Raw genomic sequence first — 22,125 nt, 5'->3', positions numbered from 1 at the left:
ATTCACTTGCCCCGAGTCGTCTCAGTGCTCGACAAGCACTCCCTGGTGCAGATGAAGAACAGTGTTCTCCGGCATCCCCACCACCCCCACACAGCGTCATCCCACTCAAAGTGGCTCCCAGCCATCAACCAGGTTTCTGCTCGGGGCTCCCTGGAGGCCTAGCTGCTGTGCAGAAACTCAGTCACTGGCCAGCCGTGCACTGCACCTGGCAGGGTCAGAAACACACTCTTGACTAGCGAGGAGCAGCGGAGTCACCAACCACCTTCCTTGGACATGGCCCTTCCCTGCCAGGGGTCTCCGACCACATTACCCACCGTCAAATTAAACATGGGGCACAAGTTCAACACCGTGACCCAACAGGGACCCCACTTTCAGTATCTGCTGGTTATCTCGGGACAAGGGGGGGCCTGCAATTGTTCGTATTTGAAGCAGAAAAGGGGAGATCACCACATGAGGTGTCTGATACAAAAGACTGAACTACCTCAGTCACAATGATTTCTCAATGACAATAACATCGACGTAAGCTTCTGGATTTTGAAGATGTAGTTTTGCCAATCAAGAGAAAATTATAGAGTCCAGCAAAATAGTAAAAAAAAAAAAAACAACACTCTATATTTAGTAGAAAAATAAAATGCTCCCGCATTATGTTTGGTTGGGAGATCTACTTGTTTGAAGGAAGATTGTTCAAGATTTTTGAAAAATTTAAAGGGCAACGGGTGAACATAAACAAGATCAAATATGTTCACTCTCACACGGAACACCAAGGCAGTGGTGTGGGGACCGCCGTGGCCTTTCACGGGGACACTGTGTGGAGGGTGTTTTAGGAATAGTCTGGGTGTGGGTTGTCAGGCCAGGGACAAGCGTGTGAAGGAAGGTGGAAGTGGTCCTGGGGCAGCCCAGAGCTGCTAGAAAGGAAGAACCATTTCCAAGGGAAAGGTGGGGAAAAAAGCCAGCAGCACTTGCCCTTGTCCCAGGGGAAAGAGTCTGGTGGGCCACCATGTGCATGAGAGGGTACAGCTAGTGCCCAGGGTGGTGAAGCTGCTGGACAGGGGGCACTGTGCTGGGAAACCCGGGTCACATGGGGGAGGCGGATGGACATGGGAAGGGAATATCCGTGGGGGAAATCACATTTCCCAGTCCAGGCAGCTCTGACCGTGCGGATAAAAGTTAAGGACGCAAAGGAGGTTCGTTGGAGCTGGGAAGGCAGAAGATGAAGGTATGAGTGGGGAGGTCTGGGGAGTGCCCAGGGCAGGGGGATGCTAAGTGAGGGGCGGGAGGCAGGGGACAAGGGCAGGCAGAGAGCACTGGGAGCTTGGCCTGAAAGCGATCCGGGCACTAGGCGCCCCCAGCGGGCAGAGCCCAACTCCGAGAGGCGCCAGTCCAGCAGCACCCGGGACGTGCCGGCCGGATCTGCAGGAGGGGCCCTGGGGACCGGAATCGGTTGAGCGTTTCGGCTCCTAGGCTAGCGCGGGAGGGTGTCCCGGCTCTATGTGGGGCGACGGAGCGCTCGGAGGCGGAAACCCCCAGGACGGAGGAGGCAGGTCTCGGGTCTGGGAGAATTTCACACGGGTCCCGCCACGGGGAGGGGCTGTGCCAGGAGAAAACAGCGGAGAGTTCTGCGGGGTCCGCGAGGGGCTGCGGGCCGGGGCAGGAGGAGCCGGGTGTGCAGCGGGCCAGCGGGGGTCAGGGCGTGGGGGGCTCCGCGGAGGGGGTGCTCAAGGTCCCGGGCCCGGCTCGGAGAGTGAGAGCCGGCAGCGGGGCAGGTCGAGTGCAGCGCCGGGTGAGGGAGGCCCGGAGCGAGGGCCCGGGCCGCCGGTGCGGGCTCGAGGAGCGGAGAGGCGGGCACAGTCCGAGTGCCGCGAGGAGGCCCTCGGGCCCGGCGGCCGGCGCTCACCTGCAGCACCACCTCTACGTCGTACGAGTTCCCCTTGCTCTTCTGGTGGCCGCGGAACTTGGAGCCGCTGTAGAGCAGGCTGGTGGCCACGCCGGGCTGCTGGGTGTTGATGGGAGGCGGCGGGATGAGCGAGGCCGCCGAGGCGGCCGACGCACCGGCCGGCGGGGGACACTCGGTGCGGACCGGCATCGCGGGGTCCCCCGGAGCCAGGGCTGGGGGGAGGGGGAGAGGAACCGCCGCCGCCGCGCGGGAGCAGAGGAGGGTGGCCGGGAGGGAGGGGCCGGGGCGCGCACGCGCGGGGTGGGGGCGGGAGGGGGGAGCACCCGCCCGCCGCCTGCGGACCGAGCGCTCGGGCCGCCGCTGGGACCCCAGGACCTGCGAGCAAGGCCTCCCTGTCCTGTGCCGAGTCCCCCTCCCCACTTGCCCTCGCACACACATCACCCCTTCCGATTGGCTCGGCGGCGCCGGGTGGGGCGGGAGCCGGCTCACGCGGCGCTTTCCCCCATTGGCGGGCGGAGAAAACACGTGGCGGGTGCGCGCAAGGCCTCTGGGACTTGTAGTCTCCGGGCGGCGCAGCGCGGCGGGGCGGGGCGAGGGACGTGGGCGGGGCTGATTGACAGGGGGTTTGCGCGCGCCGCCGGTGCCGTGCGAAAGATGGCGGCGCCCAGGAGTGCCCCGGTGCCCCGGTGAGGCGCGGAGAGCTGTCGGTGCCGCCGGAGCTGCGGCCGGGAGCCCGCGGCCGGGTGCAGCTCGCCGTCAGGTTTCACGCCGCCCGTCCTGCCGGCGTGTGGTTGCCATGTGGAGGAACTGCCTCAAACTGCGGGACGGGGGACGCCGTCTTCTGCGACGTCCCCGGGGCGGCCCTCCCGCCGGCGTGCGGCCGGAGCCGAGCGTCTGGGGCCCGGCCCGGACCTACGCGCCCCCGGCAGGTGAGGGAAGCCAGGCAACGGCCCAGGGGGCCCAGCCGTGCAGAGGGGGCTTGGGGCCATGCGGGTCAGGGAGGTCGCCGCGGGATCTGGACGGAAGCCCAGACCGGACTAGAGACCACCGCGGGCCTCTGGCAGTGGACACGTGTTCCTTTTTCCTTGGGGGCGAGGGCTGGTGGGCCGCTCAGCCGTGCTGGGGCGGAGAGCACTCCAAGGCTCTGTGCTGGGAGGACCAGCTGCGGCGCAGGTCTGGGGTCTTGTGTAGGACTTGAACAGGGGTCCGCCACAGCAAGGTCACCTTTATCCTCGGCCTCGGGCGCTGCACGAAGCTTGCTCCGAGCTGTATGGCCTGTCCTCAATAATGAGAGCAGTTGGCAGGCTTACTTTCCAAGGAATGGGGGTTCTGGATGAGGACTGCTCCGAGGTCTCCTGACAGGGGTGTGGAGACAAAGGGCAGTATCTTTTTTTTTTTTCTTTTTGGGTCACTCCTGGCTCTGCACTCAGGAATTACTCCTTGCGGTGCTCAGGGGACCATGTGGGATGCTGGGATTCGAACCCGGGTTGGCCGCGTTCAAGGCAAATGCCCTACCCGCTGTGCTATCGCTCCAGCCGCCCCCCCACCCCCCAGGCAGTATCTTAACCCACGCCCTGAGCAGGCTGGAGCGCTTTGGCACTCAGCTTCGTCCCAGCCCCCAGTGTCTCCTGCCTGACCCTGCTTTTAAAAGCCTTAGTGCCAACCCTGCCACCTCTGCCAAGGTGCGGCCACCTGGTGCCTCCTCCTGACTGTGCTCAGACTCCGAGAAAGGTAGTGACCCTTTGCTTCTGGGGAAAGAGTTTTGTTTTGGCGGCATGGAACCCCTGCGTGGTTCCAGCGCTCTGGCCGACTCCCCACTCGAGGCGCAGGAGTGAAGAGGAGGGACACTCCTTCCGTCCAGTTCTTTTTCCTGTGCTGAGGGCCGGGAGGCTCAATGTTTTTGACACAACCAAAGCGCCTGCCTGGGTGCCACTCTGTCAAGGGCAGGAGGTTGTAAGGTCTCGATTCAGGCACTGAGGTAAGGAGCAGCGTGTGCTCACCATGCGTCAGTGAGGAGCCCCGGCACTGCAGAAGATTAAACCCAAGTGGGACCTTGATGAAGCCTTAGGTTGGCCGCCAGCTGAACTTGGCCCCTTAGCCAAGTTGAGACCGTTAAAGGCTGGCAGACGGAGAAGAAGGTTTAGGAAGGAGTCGCAGGACCTAGGGAGGCTGTGTGGGCCAGGTCTGCAGCAGTGGCCTGCAGGGGCCAGTGTTGGAGACAGCATGTGCCTAAGTGTAAGAAAGCCAGGCTGGGGGTTGGAGCCATCCTATAGAGGGGAGGACACTGGCCTTGCATGCGGCCGGCCCAGGTTCAATCCTCTGAGCATCACTGGGCCTGCTCCCCACCCCAAACAAAAAAAGAGCAAAGTCAGGCTGGAGGCCTTGACTTCTCCTTATATAACTTGTATGTCACTTGGGCAATTCATCTCACCTCTTAGAGTCATTTTCCCCTGTCTTGCTCAATGACTGGTTATGGTGGATTGAGGGAGAATTTATAGATAAGAAATCCAGCCTGCCACTGGTTTTTATAAATAAAGTTTTATTGGCACACAGCCAGGCTGATTTATTTACATGTTGTCCATTTAGCCTCAATAACTTTAAGCTGCTTTATTGATATATACTTCACTGAAAATTCACTAATTTTGGGGGCCAGAGAGATGGTGTGGGTAAAATAGTTAACTTGCACGTGGCACACCCAGGTTCAATCCCTGTCACTACATATGTTCCCTAAGCACCATTAGGAGTGATCTCTGAGCACAGAGCTAGGAGTAAGCCCTGAGCATCGCTCTGTGTGACCCCCGTCTCAGAATAATTTAAAGTGTACAATCCAGTGTTTTTTAAAAAAATTTAATAAGAAACATTTTTAGTTCTTTATTTAAAAATATAAGGAATGTTGGTAAAAACTGCATGTCTTGTACTTGCTTAAACTCATGTTCTGAATCTGTTTGAGTAGAATTTATTTGTTTTTATTTTTGTGTTTGTGTTTGGACCACACCCAGCGGTGCTCAAGGGTAACTCGTGACCCTGCACTCAGGAATCACTCCTGGCGTGCTTGGGCACCATTTGGAACGCTGAGAATCAACCAGGTTGGCTGCTCTGGCAAGTGCCCTGCCCACTGTATTGTCTCTCTGATTCCAAGATTAGAATTTATTTAAGTTTCCATTTTGGAAATAGGAATCTATAATAGAAAATATTATAGAGGTGAGAGACAGAGTAAGTGGGTAGGGCACTTGCCTTGCACATAGCCAACCCAGGTTTGATCCCTGGCACCACATATGGTCCCCAAGCACCACCAGGAGAGATCTCTGAGTGCAAAGCCAGGAGTAAGCCCTGAGCACCACCATGTGGTTTCACAAACAAAAAACATTAAAAAAACCAACTATAAAAAGCCCAGTGGGTTTTAGTATATTCAGTTTGGCAACCATCATCACAATTGTAAACCTTTCCTTAACTTCCTCCCATTCCTTTCTGATGTAGGCAGAGTCATTTTGTGATACGTCTCTGTCTCTGTCACTGTCATCCTGTTGCTCATCGATTTGCTGGAGCGGGCACCAGTAACGTCTCCATTGCGAGACTTGTTGTTACTGTTTTTGGCATATTGAATACACCACGGGTAGCTTGCCAGGCTCTGCCGTGTGGGCGGGATACTCTCCATAGCTTGCCAGGCTCTCTGAGAGGGAGGGAGGAATCGAACCCGGGGTGGCCGCGTGTTAGGCAAATGCCCTACCCTCTGTACTATCTAGATTATCTTATTTTGAACACTTAGGAAAAAGGAAATTTGAACTTTGTGACTTTTTTTCTCCACTTAGCACGTTTTCAAGATTTATAGTTGTAGCTTTTATAATATTGCATTTTTGGAAGAGAGGTGGAGGAGGGGTGGTCCAATCCTGGTGGTGCTCAGGGGCTACTCCTGGCCTAGAGGCACTAGGGCCTTGTAGTGCTCAGGGGACCATATTCTCTGCAGGGAATTGACCTGGGCTTGTCTGTGTGTAAGACCAGCATCAGACCTCTGATTCTCTCTCTGGCCCCAGTAGTTCTTAAAAAAAAATTGTAACTCAGTGGACTGGAGCAATAGCACAGCAGGTAGGGCATTTGCCTTGCACTTGGCTGACTGGGGTTCGATTCCTCGTCCCTCTCGGAGAGCCTGGCAGGCTACCGGGAGTATCCTGCCCGCATGGCAGAGACTTCAAGCTACCCCTGGAGTATTTGATATGCCAAAAACAGTAACAAGTCTTACAATAGAGAAGTTATTGGTGCCCACTCAAGCAAATCGATGAATAACGGGACTACAGTGCTACAGTGCTGTTACTCAGTAGCTCGTTGTATGTATTTATTGTTGCTCAAAGACACATTGTCAATGTCACATCTTATTTATTCATTAGTATTTTGGTGAATATATATATGCCTCTCGGAGAGCCCAGCAAACTACTGAGAGTGTCCCACCCACATGGGCAGAGCCTGGCAAGCTACCCGTGGCGTATTCGATATGCCAAAAACAGTAACAATAGGTCTCATTCCTCTGACCCTGAAAGAGCCTCCGATTGTTGGGAAAGACGAGTGAGGAGAGGCTGCTAAAATCTCGGGGCTGGGAGGAATAGAGACGTTACTGGTGCCTAATCGAGTAAATCGACAAACAATGGGATGACAGTGATCCAGTGATTCTGGTGAAGATTTGGGCTGTTTCCATCTGACTATTCTAAGTTACATAGATAAATATCTAGGAGTAGAATTGTGCAGCTCTTCCAGGTGGCTCGACCACTGGTGTGAATTCCACCACATCCTTGCCAACACTTTTTATTATATATATTTTTTATTATAGCCATCTTAGTGGGTGTAAGATGGAATCTCCTGATTTTTATTAAATTTCCCTGATTTCCCTTATTATGAATGATGTCAGCATCTTTATATCTTTATATGTGCTTATTGAAGAGTGTACACTTACAAATATAATTTTTTTGGCTTTTTATTATTGAGTTGTTAGGAATACTTCATAGATGTGGCTTCAAGACCTATTATTTTGTTGTTCTGGTTTGGGACCACACTCAGAGATTACTCCTGGCTCTGTGCACACGGAATCCTTTTCCTTGGCATGCAAGGCAAAAGTACTATCACTCAGAACCAACGTAAAGATATGAAAAGGTCAGTGGCCGGGTCAGATTTTCAGTTCTGAAGTTTAAGGTCCACCAGATGGCGCTGTTTAAAAAGGTAAAGGTGCAGGACTGCTCTGAGAAGGCGCTTCTGTTCTTAGTGCATTGTGGGAGTTGTAGTTTTAGGCCTTTGAGGCTTTGAAAGCAAAAGCCAACCGAGAATTGAGGCTGGTGTAAAGATCACTTACCTTTCATAGAGAGGGGCAGGCGGAGGAGTGTAGAGGAAGTTACACAGAGAACAGTCTATTTCTTTATATGGACTGAAGCACCCTCAGAGGGAATAGTGTTCAAATGGACACTAATTAATTTCCAATTTAGCTCTATGCACATTACCAGATTTTTAATAACTTTTGTGGACAGTTTAAAAAGAAAAACAACTTTTCCACATACAAGTTTCTTTTCCTTCACATAACTCACAATATTGCCTCTTAAAAGGCAGTGAACGTGCTGAGTGAAATCAGTCAGAAAGAAAGGGACAGATATAGAATGACTGTATTCACTTGTGGGATATAAAAAAAACAAATAAAAAGTGTGAAAATAATATCCAAGGCCAGAGAAAATGGGCCAGGAGGACTGGTCAATGGCTGGTCAACGGTGTGGGGATGGAGGGTAGTTAGGATAAGAGGAGGGCCCATTATAACAATAGTAGTTGGAAATGATCACCCTGGACAGAGTTGAGATTTGAAAGCAGCTAAGGGAATATAGATGATGACCTTCCAATATCTGTATCATAAACCATAATACCTAAAATGAGGGGGGGAGAGAGAGAGAGAGAGAGAGAGAAAGAAAGAGAGAGAGAGAGAGAGAAAAGAGGTGCCTTCCATAGAGGCAGGCTGTTTGAGGGGGGAGGGCGTGGTTTGAAGGGCAGGAGGGAAACTGGGGACACTGGTACTTATGGTGGTGGAGGGATGGATGTTGGAACATTAACTGAAGCGCAATCATGAACAATTTTGTAATGCTCTATCTGACAGTGATTCAATCACTTAAAAAGCGGCAGTGAATGTGGTTTTGCCACAGAAAGATGTTTTATGAAGGGAATGATTCATTCTGAAAATAGACCAGAGTTCCATGTGACCATACAGGACTAGGCTATTTTCTTTCATCTTTAAAGGTGGGGTTCTGTGGTACTCAGCTAGCCCTGTGTTCACTGGCAATGAGCATTTCACCGGACCCCTAGTGGCCTCATCATTTGTCTTATGTGCCCTAAAGCGGCCAAGGGCCCAGGTGAAGAAACAGTGTTTAATGCTAGGAAGCATGGATGCCACTGAAGCGGTGGTGTTGTGGGAGTTCCCAGAGCAAGGACATGCCGCAGGGGACTGACCCTGCCCTCCTGCCCGGCCCACCATGGCTGGCCTACAGAGCCTGGGGCTCATAAAAGCCTGCACTCAGCTATTTGGACATTGAAGTCCTTAACTCAGGACGGACGGAGTTCAGGCTCAGGGCCTTGCCTTTAATGGAGCCTGCCCCAGCATCACAATAAGCACCACCACGAGTGACCCTGAACACTGCCAGGTGTGGCCTCAACCCCACCCCCAATAAAGAAAATAAAGCCCCAAACTCCATCAGATTCTTGGGCTTATTGTCTCTTCTATCAGAGAGAAATTTCAGGAGGGGACAATGGAGCCAAGTGGGTTGTTTTGTTTTGTTTTAAAGGAAATGTGAGAGAAGGGAAAAGCCCACAAAGTAGAAGCAAGAGGCGATGCATCTTAAGTTGGGGTGCAGGAGTCCCTGGCGTGGCTGCAGCATAGAGTAATGGGAAGAAGTCACACGTCCCAAGTCGAGGTTGGGGGACTCCGGGATGGAGTGCTTGCCCTCTGGCTTGAAAGGCTGATTTTATCCGCCTTGTGGAAGCCGCCCTGGTTTGGTGCTTCCTGTGCAGATCACTGTCACTCTCGAATTGTCAAGAGGCAGAACTTCAAACATGGTCCCTTTTTTGTTGTTTCATTTTTGTTGTGAGGTCATACCCGACGATGCTCAGGGGTTACTCCTGGCTGTGCTTGGGGGACCCTATGGGATACCAGGGATTGAGCAAACACCCTGCCCGCTGTGCTGTCGCTCTGGCCCAGCTGATTCTATTTCCCCTCGCCCTCTGGCAGGGCAGGGCTTGCTTGAAGCCTCTGTCGTACTGCCCACCCTTTCTGGAGTGGGGCTCATTCGCACCAACATCTTTGGGCATCCTGTTGTTTGGGCAGCTCTGGCAGGTTCTGCTCTTTTATGTGAGTTTCTGCCCCACATCTCTTCCTGGATGCCTGGGGCTTTGGGTTCATTTCCTTGGGCTTTCCACAGGATTTTAAAGACGGGGATTTTTGTTTGTTTTGGTGCTTGGACCATGGAGCCAGGGAGTCAAACTCTGGCCTCCTGCACGCAAAGCAGGAAGCAAAGCAAGTGCTCCAGTGCTCCAGCTGGAGGACAGGGAGTTTTCAGATGTCCTTGGCTCTGTGCTAGAGATGGAACCCAGGTTGGCTGCCTGCAAACAGCAGCCTTCCCTCTGTACTGTCCCCAGCCCCTCAAATGTTTTTATTCTACAAAGCTAAAACAGAGTAGATACACAGTTATTTTTTATGGTAAACAGTTTACTAAGTAAAAATACTGAACTAAAGGTAACCATAAAAGTCTAAGCACAGGCCATCTGTGCCCTGACAAGAGCAAATGATTTACAAAACAGGGTACATGAAAAACATAAAGCTCCAGTAGTTAGAATAAGACCAGGTGGCTTATTACAGCTCTCTTACATCCTGGTTCATTCCCTACACATCAAGTTACCCTATTTTTTTTTGCTTTTTGGGCCACACCTGGTGATGCACAGGGGTTACTCCTGGCTCTGCACTCAGGAATTACTCCTGGCAGTGCTCAGGGGACCATATGGGATGTTGGGAATTGAACCTGGGTTGGCTACATGCAAGGCAAACTCCCTATTCGCTGTGCTATTGCTCCAGCCCCAAGTTACCCTAATTTTCATAGCCCAATTGGTTTAATTTTTTGTTTGGGGGCCACACCCAGTGATGTTCAGGGGTTGCTGCTAGTGGTGGTCACCGGGGAGACCTCTCATTGTGCTGATCATCTCGGACCCTGATCATGACCTTGATCCTTGGGGCGGGGGGGGGGGGGGGCGTTGGCCCACTCTTGGCAGTTCTCAGGGCTTGCTCCTGACCTGCTTGGGGATCACTCCTGGCAGGACTTAGGACCCCAGGAACTGAGCCTGGGTTATTGGTCACATGCACGGCGAGTGCCCGTGATTTCATAAAATTCTGATTTAAGTTTGGTGGCCTTTAAAAGGAAAAAAAGAGAGATTAGAAGGTGGGGCCAGAAAGGGTACAGTGAGTCGGGTGTTTGCCTCGCATGATACCAACTGGGTCCAATCTCTGTATTGGTCTCCCCAGCAGTGCGCGGGGTGAGTCCTGAGTGCAGACCGGGGAGCCAGGAGTAAGACTGGACCACCACCAGGTGTGACCCCAAAAGGATAGGCTACAGTTTACAGCTAAAAAAATTTGACCTATTTGCCTTATTTTTTAATTAAAAAATTTTTTCAACACCAGAGTGTCCACTTCCCTCCATCACAGCAAATGTCACAATCACATCTTTTCTTAAGGCTGAGTAGCATTCCAGTGTGTGTCCGCCTGCAGTTTCTTGAGCCAGACATCTGGTCTTGGACGCTGCAGTTTTTTCCAGGTTCTGGCTACCGTGAATGGCGCTGCAGTGATCATAGGAGTGCGGGAGATCTTCGGAATAGAGTTTGTTATTTTTTTGCCACTTGAGATGGATGCCAAAAAGTGGAATTGCCAGATCAGATGGCAGCTCAATACCTAATTTTTTGACTAGTGTCTATATTGTTTTCAGAAAAACTTGAGCTACTCAATATTCCCACCAGCAATGAATGAGGGTTCCAGCTGTGTTCAGGCCTCCTCCTGGCTCAGGGGTCACTCCTGACGGTGCTCAGGGACCATATGGCGTGCTGTTCTTCGAATCAGGGTCAGCTGCCAGCAAGGCAAGAACCCCACCTTCTATACTATCTCTCTGTCCTCTTAGCTAAGATTGACTCAAGTTATTTTCTGAAGAAATCAGTAGATCTATTCCCTTCTCCCGTCCCCCCCATTTTAAAGGAAATGTTTGGAGTTCCCGTTGAGCACACAGGCAAGTGAGTTAATTAGACTAATTAATTAGGTAGAAGGGATGGAAATGCTCCTGGGATCTCTCCTTACTGCCTGTGTGCCACACATGCTCACACATGCATGATTACATGCTCATATGCATGCGTACACATGCGGTCACACATGCATGCTCATACACACATGCTCACGCTGGTTCTCCCCTCCTTTCTCCGAAGCATCAGAGTTGCCCAGGATGGTCTGGCCTGTCTCATTCAGACTCCATCTTCAGACTTGGGCCCGTCCCTCTGGCACAGGGGCAGCATAATGTCAATGGGGGTGCCGGGAGGACCCTCGGGATGAGGTGAAGAGGCAGGGGAAGGCTGTTGGAGAGGCAGTCTGCAGCTTGGGGATGCCCAGAGATTAGGCCCATGTGCTTCTGGTGGCAGTTTGGCCGATGGCCTCCCCCGCCCTCCTCCCTAGGGAGCACATGGCCTTCCCCGCCCGCTTGAGTCAGACTACGCCACTCAGACGAGGGCAGACCTTGAATGGTGATATGGAAATCAAGCCTATCAATCAGCATTAGTAGCAGTGCTACAAGCGGGTCTGTTTGTTTCTTGAACTGTCTTTATTTTAAGCTGCCTTTTTGAAAAATTTTTTACACAGAAAAGAAGAGGTTTTATCAGAATGTCAGCATCACCCAGGGTGAAGGTAAGTGTCTGAAATTTTAACTGCTTTCTCTCTCTCTCTCTCTCTCTCTCTCTCTCTCTCTCTCGCTCGCTCTCTCGCTCTCTCTCACATACTTTCGCTTGCTCACTCGCACACTCGTTCTCTCTGGATTGCTCTCCATCTCTCTCTTTTGTTTTTTGTTTTTTTGTTTTGGGGGCACACCTGGCAGTGCTCAGGGCTTATTCTGCACTCAGAAATCACTCCTGGGGTGGTGCTTGGGGGACTTCATGGGATGTCAGGAATTGAACCCTAGTTGCCCGAGTGAAAGGCGAGTGCTCTACCCACTGTGCTATCGACCTTCCTTTTTCCCTTTTTCCCTCCCTCCCCCCTCCTCTCTCTTTCATTCTTTCTTTCCTCCGTCCTTCCATCACTGTGAGCGGATCAGCAGTGAGATTACCCTTCATCCTTTGGTCGCCTGTTTCTAGAACCCTCCATGAAGGGCCTCCGAGTTGTCTTTGTCTGCACCAGGTCAAGTAGCTAAATATAGGAATGGGCACTTGATTCCACTAACAGTCCCTCAGAGAGTTTTCATTTGATCTTTCAAGGTGGCTTTGAGATAAACCTGGATCACAGGAAGCTGAAAACTCCCCAAGCCAAGCTCTTTACCGTCCCCAGTGAGGCTCTGGCCATTGCAGTAGCCACTGAATGGGATGCCCAACAGGACACCATCAAGTTCTACACCATGCACCTGGTAACGCTCTGTCTCGCCACCACCCTCAAGCCCAGGCTGGCCTCCGGGGCCACCGAGCAGGTGTGGGGACTCCTTTCCCAGTGCCAGAGGCCTTGGGGTGCGGCAGTCTTGGCTCCTTTGGTGAATGTGCACATGCTCCCACACCCTGCCTGCTCAGTGTCCTGTGTCCCCCTTGCTCAGAAGCGCCCTGCCGGTGGCCAGCTGCTCCTCAGCTCTTCGCACAGATGTCACCTTCCTGGATCAGGGGAAGTTGGGTTTCGGTTAGGCAGCAGTTCATTTATCTCATCAGCACTTAACTCAGTTTGTGATTGTCTGTCTCCCTGTAAGCACAGGGCAGGGCCACATCTGCCCCGAGTCACCAGAGCAGCCACCCTGGCAGGGGGCAGAGTGGGTGCACAGGCCAGCGGGCGGGTGGGGAACCAGCCCTGCTTCATCTGCAGCTTCTAGAAGGTGGCCCAGGCGTCTGGCCACCTTCCCAGCCTCCCGCAGTGGTGGCCTCCGGGCCTGTGGCGTGGCCCTCATGGGGCTGAGTGCTGCCACCCGGACTTCTGTGCTCGAACTCCATAGACCCCACATCTGCGCGGCCTTCTGCGGGGCTGCCGGTGAGTTCGGGGGCTAGGGGTGCCCGTGACCTACCGTGAAGAAAGCCGCCCTGGCAAATGAGAATGTCTGAGGCATGGCGGGCTTGCTGCCTTACTGTCTGAGTACTACACTGGTAATCTTCCTGTCACATCTGAGCTCCAGTAATACTTAGTGCCTTATTTCCCGATTTTTCACTTCTCTGGCTTTGGTTTTAACATCTCTGAAATGGGTTTTCATTGTACCTGCTCTAAAGGGGGTTCAGTGAAGTACAATAGAGTCTGGTAGTGAAGAGTGTGAGGTCTCGGGGCAGTTCATAAGCCCCAGGGCTGTGATCACCATCCCCCCAGCCCCTCATGCGGTGGCACACAGCGCTGGGCCTGGCCCAGAACTTTCTGTAGCCAATGCAGTGACAGTGGCACTCCTGCCACTGTGGGCTGGGCGGTGACGGGGCCTCTGCTTCTGCTCTAGACCACGCTGTGCAACACATCCTTAGACAACCCGACCCAGCGCAGCAAGGAGCAGCTCATCCGGGCGGCCGTGAAGTTTCTGGACACGGACACCATCTGGTAAGTGACGCCATGGCTTTCCCCTCGGGCTGTTTGCCTCATTCTCCTTGGCAGTCGTGGGTGGAAGAGACAGACCCTTTGCCTCTCTCCCGTCGGCTGGACATCAGCCCTGAGCGGCTCGCTCGCTCTCCAGAGGCTGCGTCCCGGGCCCCACAGGAGTCCATCCCTCTGCAGCCTAGCCCTGGTGATGGGGTCGGCGCAGGCCCTGGGACTGGAGGGCACAGCTTACCCATCCCATTGAGGCAGCCATGTCGGCATCAGCTGGGCACAGGCGGCCACATATGGATACTTAGGAGAGCTCCCTCTGCGTGTCTTTCCCTGGGTCTACGTCCTTAAGCTGCTGGGCCAGTGATGTCAAAGAGAAGCTGAAGAAAATGCTCAAGGGGTCAACAGCATTGTACATGCTGGTCGGGGTGCCCTGGTGCCAGTTTTGAGTTGCTTGTCAGAAAGCCTGCCGCATTTATATTAGGCACCATCTGAGGGCAGGGAATGAAAACTCATTCAGTCCAGCCAGGTAACAAGGGGTTTCTTCATTTCTGAGCCCCCCTGTGCCACCACCAGGAACGACTAGGCTTGTGCACAGAGCTGGGAGGAGGCCCCAGCAGTGCCAGGTGTGGCCCCCAGCCCAAATAGGAGGGGTATGACTTCTCGCCAACTATGCCAGGGCCAGGTTCAGGGCCAGAGCGTATCCCTGTGCTCCTGGGGTTGGGGGTGCAGGTCATTCAGTGGGCCTGTTGGTTCCTCTGCTCCCAGCTTGTGTGGATGCTTCCACTTGTCAGGCCGGGACTGCCGTCAGCCTGACCATGTGGCTCTGTGCCCTGAGACCTTGCAGCTCCCTCGGCTCACTCCATCCCCTGCACCAACGCACTGCAGTGGGGAGGGCGCTTGCCTTTACGCCCACCCGGGTTTGGTCCCCGGCACCTCATCTGGTCCCTGAACCTCTCCAGGAGGGATCCCTGACCACAGAGCCGGGAGTAGGTCCTGAGCACTGTTGGGTGTGGCTCCCCTCCCGCCAATAAAACCAGAAACTGCCATGCAGCCTGGCATCAGGTGTTTGTGTTTGTGCCAACTGCTGCATCTATAGCCAGGACATTGTGGGCTCCTGAGGTCGGGCAGGCATTGGTCTGTGGCCAGAGCCGTTCCACAGAGCAGTGGGTGGGTGGGTGGGTGTGTTGTTCCAGTGCAGCATCCGGAGAGTGGGTGGATCCAGGGTGGGGGGGGCGTGGGTTCAGGCCTTGCCGCAGTGTGCTGTGTTCGGGCAAGGACCCGGGGACATTTGGGACATGGTTCTCCAGCTCAGGCTGACATTAGGCACCTCTAGAGAGCTTGTTAGAGTAGTTGGCTGCTCCCCACTCCCAGAGCTTCTGATTGCTGCAGGTGTGGGCAGAGCCTAGGAATTGGTATTTGGTCCCAAGTGGCACTCTGCGACCGGTCACACGCCACACCTGGAGACTCAGGACCCAGGAGGAGATGCTGTGGCTCTGGGGTCCCTGGGGGAGGGTTTAAAATTTTTTGTTGTTAATTTTCCTGCTTTCCCATTGTCTGTCACTGAGTAGAGGAATTATACTTTTTCATTAATGAAGGTGATTTTTGCAATGAATTAGCTACAGGGTGGAAGAGCCAGAGACATTAGTGGAGCTTCAAAAGAACGAGTGGGACCCAATCATAGAGTGGGCCGAGAAGAGGTAAGAGGCACCACCCCTGGGGGTGGGCAGGTGGGGGGCGCAGGGGGCCCTGCTGGACAACCTGACCTCTCAGTCTTGGCAGACAGCAGCACTCCCTTGGGATCAGGCGTCACCCACATGGCCAGGGCTAGGGCACTCTGAAAGGCTTATCCTAGTCATTTCAGCTGCCTCACTCGGAGCCACTTGCCCTCAGTGCTCTGCACGGCAGGGTAGGGCCGGGGAGGTGGCATAGAGGGTTAGGTGTACTCCTTGTGTGTAGCCGACCTGGCACCACTTGTGCTCTCCTGAGCCCCACCGGGAGTGAGCCCTGTGCGCAGAGCCAGGAGTCAGCCGTGAGTACCACGAGGTATAGCCCAAGACAAAATGTTTTTAAAAGGGGAGAGATAGTATAGTGGGTAAGGTGCGTGCCTTGCACAGGGCTGTCCCGGATTTGATCCTTGGCACCCCATATCGTCCTCTGAGCCTTCCAGGATTAAGTCCTGAGCACTGCTGGCTGTGACCCCAGAACAAAAAATGTAGGGATGGAGTCCCAGCTCTGCCACGTAGCCTGTGAGCCTGGGCTCGTGACTTGATCTCTGACTTGATCTCTAAGCTTCAGCCTCCTAATCTGTGTGGGGTTCCTCATCCTCCCTGGTAGGGAATCACGAGGAGTAAGGGAAGGGGTGCCTACCGTCCCGCCCAGGACACTAAGACTCACAGTTTGGCAGCGACCATCTCTATCACTGCCACAATTGCTGGGCTACCAAACCGCAAAGGAGTGGGTGTGCTTCCTTACATGGAGAGAAGTCTGCATGGCTGCCTGTGCAGTCAGAGGGAACATTCATCCTAGGAGCGGACGGTGCCTAGGAATTGATGATGCCTAATGTTTTTCCATATCTGGGAGACTCTTGTGCAAAACTGAACAGACGATTGATGTGGTGACAAGATGAAATCAAATTTATTTCATTCCAAGGAGAGTTTGGAAGAGCTGCTTTCCACAGTGCAGCCTCGACCAACTCCAGGCTGTGGCCTAAGGCAGAGCGTATTTCACAGCGGTGCTGTCCACCATTCTTGCTCGCCTGTGTGTGTTTCCTGAGAGCCTGCAGGATTCAGGCATCCCTGCGCGTTTTGTTTTGTTTTAATTAAGTTCTTGTTTCTCTTCCCTTCCCTTTGTTGTGTATGAAGAGGATCTCTGGACGTGCCCAGCTGGGGTGCTGGCACATTTTTAGCTCTCCTGCCATCTGGTTTTCTTGCATCAGAGTGTAGGACCACCAAGGCCTGTGCTCCTCTGTGGCATTTGCATACACCCCCAGGGCTCACACTCTGATTTCAGGCCCACATGGTTAGGTCACTTGCTGGAGGGTGCCGTGGTGACCTGGTGACTGCACCTGTGCCTCTAGGGCTTGCACTTTCTTTTGTGTCTTTGTATTTTTGTTTTGTTTTGTTTTGGGGCCACACCCAGAGATGTTCACTGGTTTCTCCTGACTCTGGACTCAGGAATCACTCCTGGCAGTACTTGGAGCACCATGTGGGGTGCCAGGGATCAAACCTGGGTCAGCTGTGTGCAAGGCAAGTGCCCTACTGCTGTACTATTGTTCCAGCCCATCCTAGGATTTTAAAGTAAAGGGCATAACTAGTGTACCAAGGAGCAAGTCAAATATAATAATGATAGAATATGAGGATACAGTGTCATTTTAGGCGGTATTTATTTTTGTTTGTTTTGGAGCCTCACCCAACAGTGCTCAGGGCATACATCTGGCTTTGCATTCAGGGATCATTCCTGGAGGACTCGAGGGACCTTATAAGGGTGTGAGGGATTAAAGCTGGGTCGGCCACATGCAAGGCCGGTTCTCTTCCTTGCTGTGATATCTCTCTGTCATTGTGGAGCTTACTGAAGTAGAACAGTAATTTAGGTACCAGAGGTCTCTGCTATGGTATAAAGTTTTCAGCTTTTTGTGACAGTTGGGATTTCTCATCCTAAATAGATTGAAGTTCAAATTTTTTATAGTTTAAGATGTCTTCATTCAAAATCTTTTGTGTTGTGGGGGTGGGGGGCGGGCCACGTCCTGAGGCACTCAGGATATGTTCCTAGGTCTGTGCTCAGGGTTACCCCTTGCTGTGCTGAGGGACCCCTATATGGTGCCAGGGATTAAACCGGGTTTAGGTTGACCACATGCAAAGTTGAACTACTAAGAATTTCATCAAGAATATGGAGCTGGAGCGATAGCACAGCCAGGAGGGCACATGCCCTGCACACAGCTGACCAGGGTTCACTCCCTGGTATTGCATATTGTCCCCCTAAGCACCACCAGGAGTGATTCCTAAATGCAGAGCCAGGAGTAAGCCCTGAGCATTGCTGGGTATGTCCCCCCACCCGCCCACCCCCCAAAAGAAATATATCTAGATCAAGGATGTAGTGTGCTTGATTTATACATATGAGACCCTGGGTTCCATCTGCAGCACTAAAAAAAAATAAAAATAAAAATAAAAAATAAACCTAAACCAATGGGATAGGGGTGAGGAGGTGGGGAATCAGTATATGTAAAAGAAAATTATTGAAATTGCTTTTTCATTATTATGTTTTAGCTGTGTTCATGTAGTTATCATTGTTCTTTAAAATGGAGCACTCTTACTGGCCAGGGCCACCCCATGTGGGAAAAGGTGCCATCCCACTGCCTGTTCCCCCTGGTGGCTCGGGGTCTGCCATCTTCCAGAGGCCAATGGACAGTCAGGTATGGGCCCACAGTGACGAAACACTCAGAGCCTCATGTAATGGGGGTGGACCTGGCTCTTACTCCCCCGCCCCAATGGGACCCCAGTTGCCACCCACGAACAGCCTCTCTCGCTCCTGATCAAGCTGCTTATCGGCCATGATCTCAGAGACTCAGAAACAAATCTTGGAACCCAGTGGCTTTTGGCAGAAATCCCTCCAGATTTAATTATTAAAATTTCAGAATTCCAAAATCGTGTAGCCACTACCACGGTCACGCGACATCATATGCTATTCATAATCAACAGAAAACAAGTTGTCTAATGTTGCCTTTTTGACAGATCTGAGTGTTGGGGTAAAATCCTAAATAATAATGGTGGGTCTGGTGTCAATATATTGAATATAATCAAATTAGAGAGAGAACATTGTGGAAATCATCTGCCACACAGGTAGGGGGACGGGGAGGGATGGGGGATATACTGAGGTTGTTGGTGGTGGAAAATGTGCACTGGTGAAGGGACGGGTGTTTTGTCATTGTATGACTGAGACTTAAACCCGAAAACTTTGTAACTGCTCTCACGGTGATTCAATAAAGATATATATATGTATGTATGTATGTATGTATGTATACATACACACACATATGAGCACTCTTGAGCCAGAGAGGTAGTACATCAGATAGGGCACTTGTCTTGCATGTGACTAACCTGGGTTCAATCCCTGACACCACATATGGTCCCCCAATCACTGCCAGAAGTGATTGCTGATCAATAAAAGAATTAAATATTCTTAAGTTATGCCTCTGACTAGAAAAAGTATTACAGAGGATAGGTACAAAGTGTCTTCAGGAAAAAGATATTTAAAATAGATATCATGGTCTCAGATGTGAAATTTTCTTTTTTTTTTTTTTGGGGGGGGGTCACACCCAGTGAGGCTCAGGGGTTCCTCCTGGCTCTACACTCAGGAATTACTCCTGGCGGTGCTCAGGGAACATATCGGTGCTGGGAAACTGGGGCGGTCCATGTGCAAGGCAGATGTCCTCCCTGCTGTACTATTGCTCCGGCCTTTAAGAGATTATAAAAGTAGGTTGCTTGTGGGGCTGGAGAATTAACACAGCACAGGCGGTACTTGCCTGTGGGTTTGCTCTCCAGCACCCATTAGACCCCCTAAGGTGGCCAGGTGTGCCCCCCCAAAAAAAAGTAGGTTGCCTAAGTTTTTGGTGGAGAATCCAGGCAAATTAGAATTTCAGGCAGCTGCATTTAAGTAGACCGCCCCCCACCCCTCCACACACACACCTTTTGTGTGACTTGCTAATCCTGCCTTCACTTAGGATTTTTACTGTTTTTCTTGGATGACAGAATATTAGGTCAGGAGCCTCTGTCCACAGTGAGTGGCAGTATCTCTAGAGTTCCCAAGAACAGCCCCCAGGCCACACACCGGTCCCTTTGGTCAGCTGCCCTGCGTGGGTACACACATGCTGACCAGTGGTGGACTTTGCTTCTCCGGCTGCACAGCCAAGCAGGGTCACACTTGGCCTTTTCCTCTCAGGTACAGTGTGGAGATTGGCTCCTCCACTAGTATAATGGGGCCCAGCATCCCCCCCAGGACCCGGGAGGTGCTCGCCAGCCACCTGGCATCATACAACATGTGGGCCCTCCAAGGTAGGTGTGGGGCACCCTGGGGCCGGGGGCCGGGTGTGGCACTGGGACCTGGCGCTCTTCCAGCCGCTTCCTTCCTGTGGCCGCCCCATTTACCAGTGGGCCCCTGGCCTCTTCCTGTGCATATTATTTATTACATAAATAACAAAAAGCTTTGTGATTCTTAAATTTTTGCCTGAGGGCCCCTAAGGACAGACAGGGAGCCCCTAGTTGAGACACTGCTAGAGAGAGGTAAGTAGGATAGGGATTGTGAGGCACAGACTACCAGGAAAAAGTTGTCTTTCTCTCGGGGAAGTCTCGAGGTCGAGGCCCGCTGGCCTGACGGGTGCCCACCCCTGGCTCCCTGGGCTCGGGAGCAGCGTCCCCTGTACCAGGTGCGAATCACATTCCCCGTGCCTGCTGCACGGGACAGTCAGTGCTCACCCCAGCCCGGAAGATGAGATGCTCCGCCAGGGGACGGAGTGTGCCCAGAAGTGGCCACCGGTGGCCTGTGTGCCCGCGGCTCCCCTGGGCTCCCAAGGACAGGCCTGCCCACAGGCCCTGCGCTAGCCCGCAAGGGGCCTGGGCTTGACTTGTGCTTTGTCCCTGCAGGGATTGAGTTTGTAGTGACCCAGCTCAAGTCCCTGGTGCTGACCCTGGGCCTGATTGACCTGCGCCTGACCGTGGAGGAGGCGGTGCTACTGTCGCGCCTGGAGGAGGAGTATCAGGTAAAGGCCAGGGCCAGGTGGGCTGCCCTTCCCTACCTCCCCCTCACACTGAGTGGGGGTGCTGCCTCGTCTGAAATGTTATAGTAGATCTTGTCATTTTCCCCACATCTGGCAGGGATCACTCCTGGTAGAGCTCAGGGGACCATCCAGGGTGTCTGCATGGAAGGCCTGACCTGTACTATCGCTCCAGCTAGTCTTTATCACCCATATGTAAGCCAGTAAGAGAATGTGGAGTGATCAAATGAGAATGTAGTGCGGGAGGAGGGGCCGGAGAGGTAGTACAGTGGGTAGGGCCCTTTGATCGGGTTCAATCTTAAGGCATTTGCCTTCCACACGGACCCAGGTTTGCTCCCTGGAATTCATATGGTCTCCTGAGCCTGCTAGGAGTGAGCTTTGAGCATTTCTGGGTGTGGCCCAAAAAACAAAACACTTAACACTTTTTTGGGGGTGGGGAAGGAGTCCCAGTGGTGCTGACTCCCGGGTGGAGCCTGAGGGCCTGTTCTGGATGCCTGTGCCAGGTCTCCTCTAGGCGGCCATCAGCTGCTTCCCTGGTTCGCATCCGCTCGCCTTGACAAAAATGAAACCTGTTGTCTTTAGCTAGGGCTAGTGCCTGGCGATGGCAGGCCTGGGCACTCATCACAGCATGTCTTGACCCCTCAGATCCAGAAGTGGGGCAACGTGGAGTGGGCCCATGACTACGAGCTGCAGGAGCTGCGAGCCCGCACGGCCGCCGGCACCCTCTTTGTCCACCTCTGCTCCGAAAGCACAACGGTCAAGCACAAGCTCCTGCAGGAGTGACAACGGGGACTTGCCTCCAGCAGGTCCCTGGCTCCCTGCTGCCCCACTGCATCCCCAGGTGCCTGGCTCACACCGCAGGCAGGAAGGCGGGACTGGCGTCTGCCATGCCTCTGCCCTGCAGCGGGGGGTGAGGGCGGGGGGCGAGGGTGTGGGGTGCAGGATGAGTTCTCAGCCCTGACTTTAATAAATATTTCTCTGCCCTGGCATGAAATATTTCTGTTTTTCTCAGACCCCTTCTGTTACTGGTGCCTTCACTCAGTTCCATTCCTGTTGCTTTGTCTGGTCGCACCAAGGCCAGGCCATCTCCTCTGCAGGGGCCGGAAACCCACTCTGGGGACAGGCTTGCTTGTGGCCTTCAACCTGAAAGGATTTTTTTCTCCTGGTTTTCAGTCTAATGATCTTTGGAAAGCAAACCCTTGGAGTGTCATTTATTTCTTCTATTTGTTGCTACTGTTTGAAAGTAGAAAAATAGGCACTGTTTTGGGGTTAAAGGTCAGGGTAGGTCTGGGAAAGGCCAGTTATCACCCTTGTGTCCTGCTTGGGATTCTACTGGCCCCGACGACTGGCATGGCCTGTAAGGCTGTGGCATGGTCTGTAAGGCTGGTGGCGACTCTGGTGCCAGGGACCTGGTGACAGGGAAGCTGGTAGTCTGAGAGACCCTCCCCTCCCCTTTTCTTTCCCTCTCTTTTTGGTGAAGCAAGAGAGTTTCTGTTGAATGAAACTTAGAAGAGGGAAGAGAAAGAGAGAAAATACATATTCAAGAGGGAACATGGGCTTCTTCAGAGTAGAAAGGCGGAGACAGAGACAAGTGAGATCCACAGGAGAATTCTGCCTGAGGAGCAAGCCTGGCTTCTGAGCATGTCAAGCCACCTCTTCTCAGAGGTTTTCCCACCT

General features: G+C 52.9%; 2 protein-coding genes across 4 annotated transcripts in view; one reads left to right on the top strand and one right to left on the bottom strand.

Annotated features, from left to right (window-relative positions):
* GID4 (GID complex subunit 4 homolog) overlaps positions 1 to 2,332 on the bottom strand; it is a 29,234-nt gene extending 26,902 nt beyond the window's left edge. Inside the window, exon 1 of the mRNA XM_055136931.1 lies at positions 1,895 to 2,332. Coding sequence (XP_054992906.1) covers positions 1,895 to 2,332 — 438 coding nt within the window. The remainder of the gene's footprint in view (positions 1 to 1,894) is intronic.
* On the top strand, positions 1,429 to 21,409 carry ATPAF2 (ATP synthase mitochondrial F1 complex assembly factor 2). Of its 3 annotated transcripts, none has more exons than XM_055136930.1 (8): positions 1,429 to 1,537; positions 11,793 to 11,837; positions 12,401 to 12,606; positions 13,597 to 13,694; positions 15,299 to 15,379; positions 19,617 to 19,729; positions 20,318 to 20,433; positions 21,094 to 21,409. In XM_055136930.1, exons 1-8 carry the CDS (start codon positions 1,489 to 1,491, stop codon positions 21,229 to 21,231), a joined length of 846 nt encoding a protein of 281 aa, XP_054992905.1. In that variant the 5' UTR covers positions 1,429 to 1,488; the 3' UTR covers positions 21,232 to 21,409. The 3 variants fall into 3 exon arrangements, with proteins under 3 accessions (XP_054992905.1, XP_054992904.1, XP_004612885.1); XM_055136929.1 differs by lacking the exon at positions 1,429 to 1,537 and adding an exon at positions 2,508 to 2,823 and having other exon boundaries at positions 21,094 to 21,401; XM_004612828.2 differs by lacking the exon at positions 1,429 to 1,537 and adding an exon at positions 2,508 to 2,823 and having other exon boundaries at positions 12,401 to 12,546; positions 21,094 to 21,392.
* The last annotated feature ends 716 nt before the right edge of the window (positions 21,410 to 22,125 follow it).

Source organism: Sorex araneus, chromosome 4 (genome assembly GCF_027595985.1).
Source record: "Sorex araneus isolate mSorAra2 chromosome 4, mSorAra2.pri, whole genome shotgun sequence".
Classification (NCBI taxonomy): Eukaryota; Metazoa; Chordata; class Mammalia; order Eulipotyphla; family Soricidae; genus Sorex; species Sorex araneus.
This window is presented reverse-complemented; position numbering and strand designations above follow the sequence as displayed.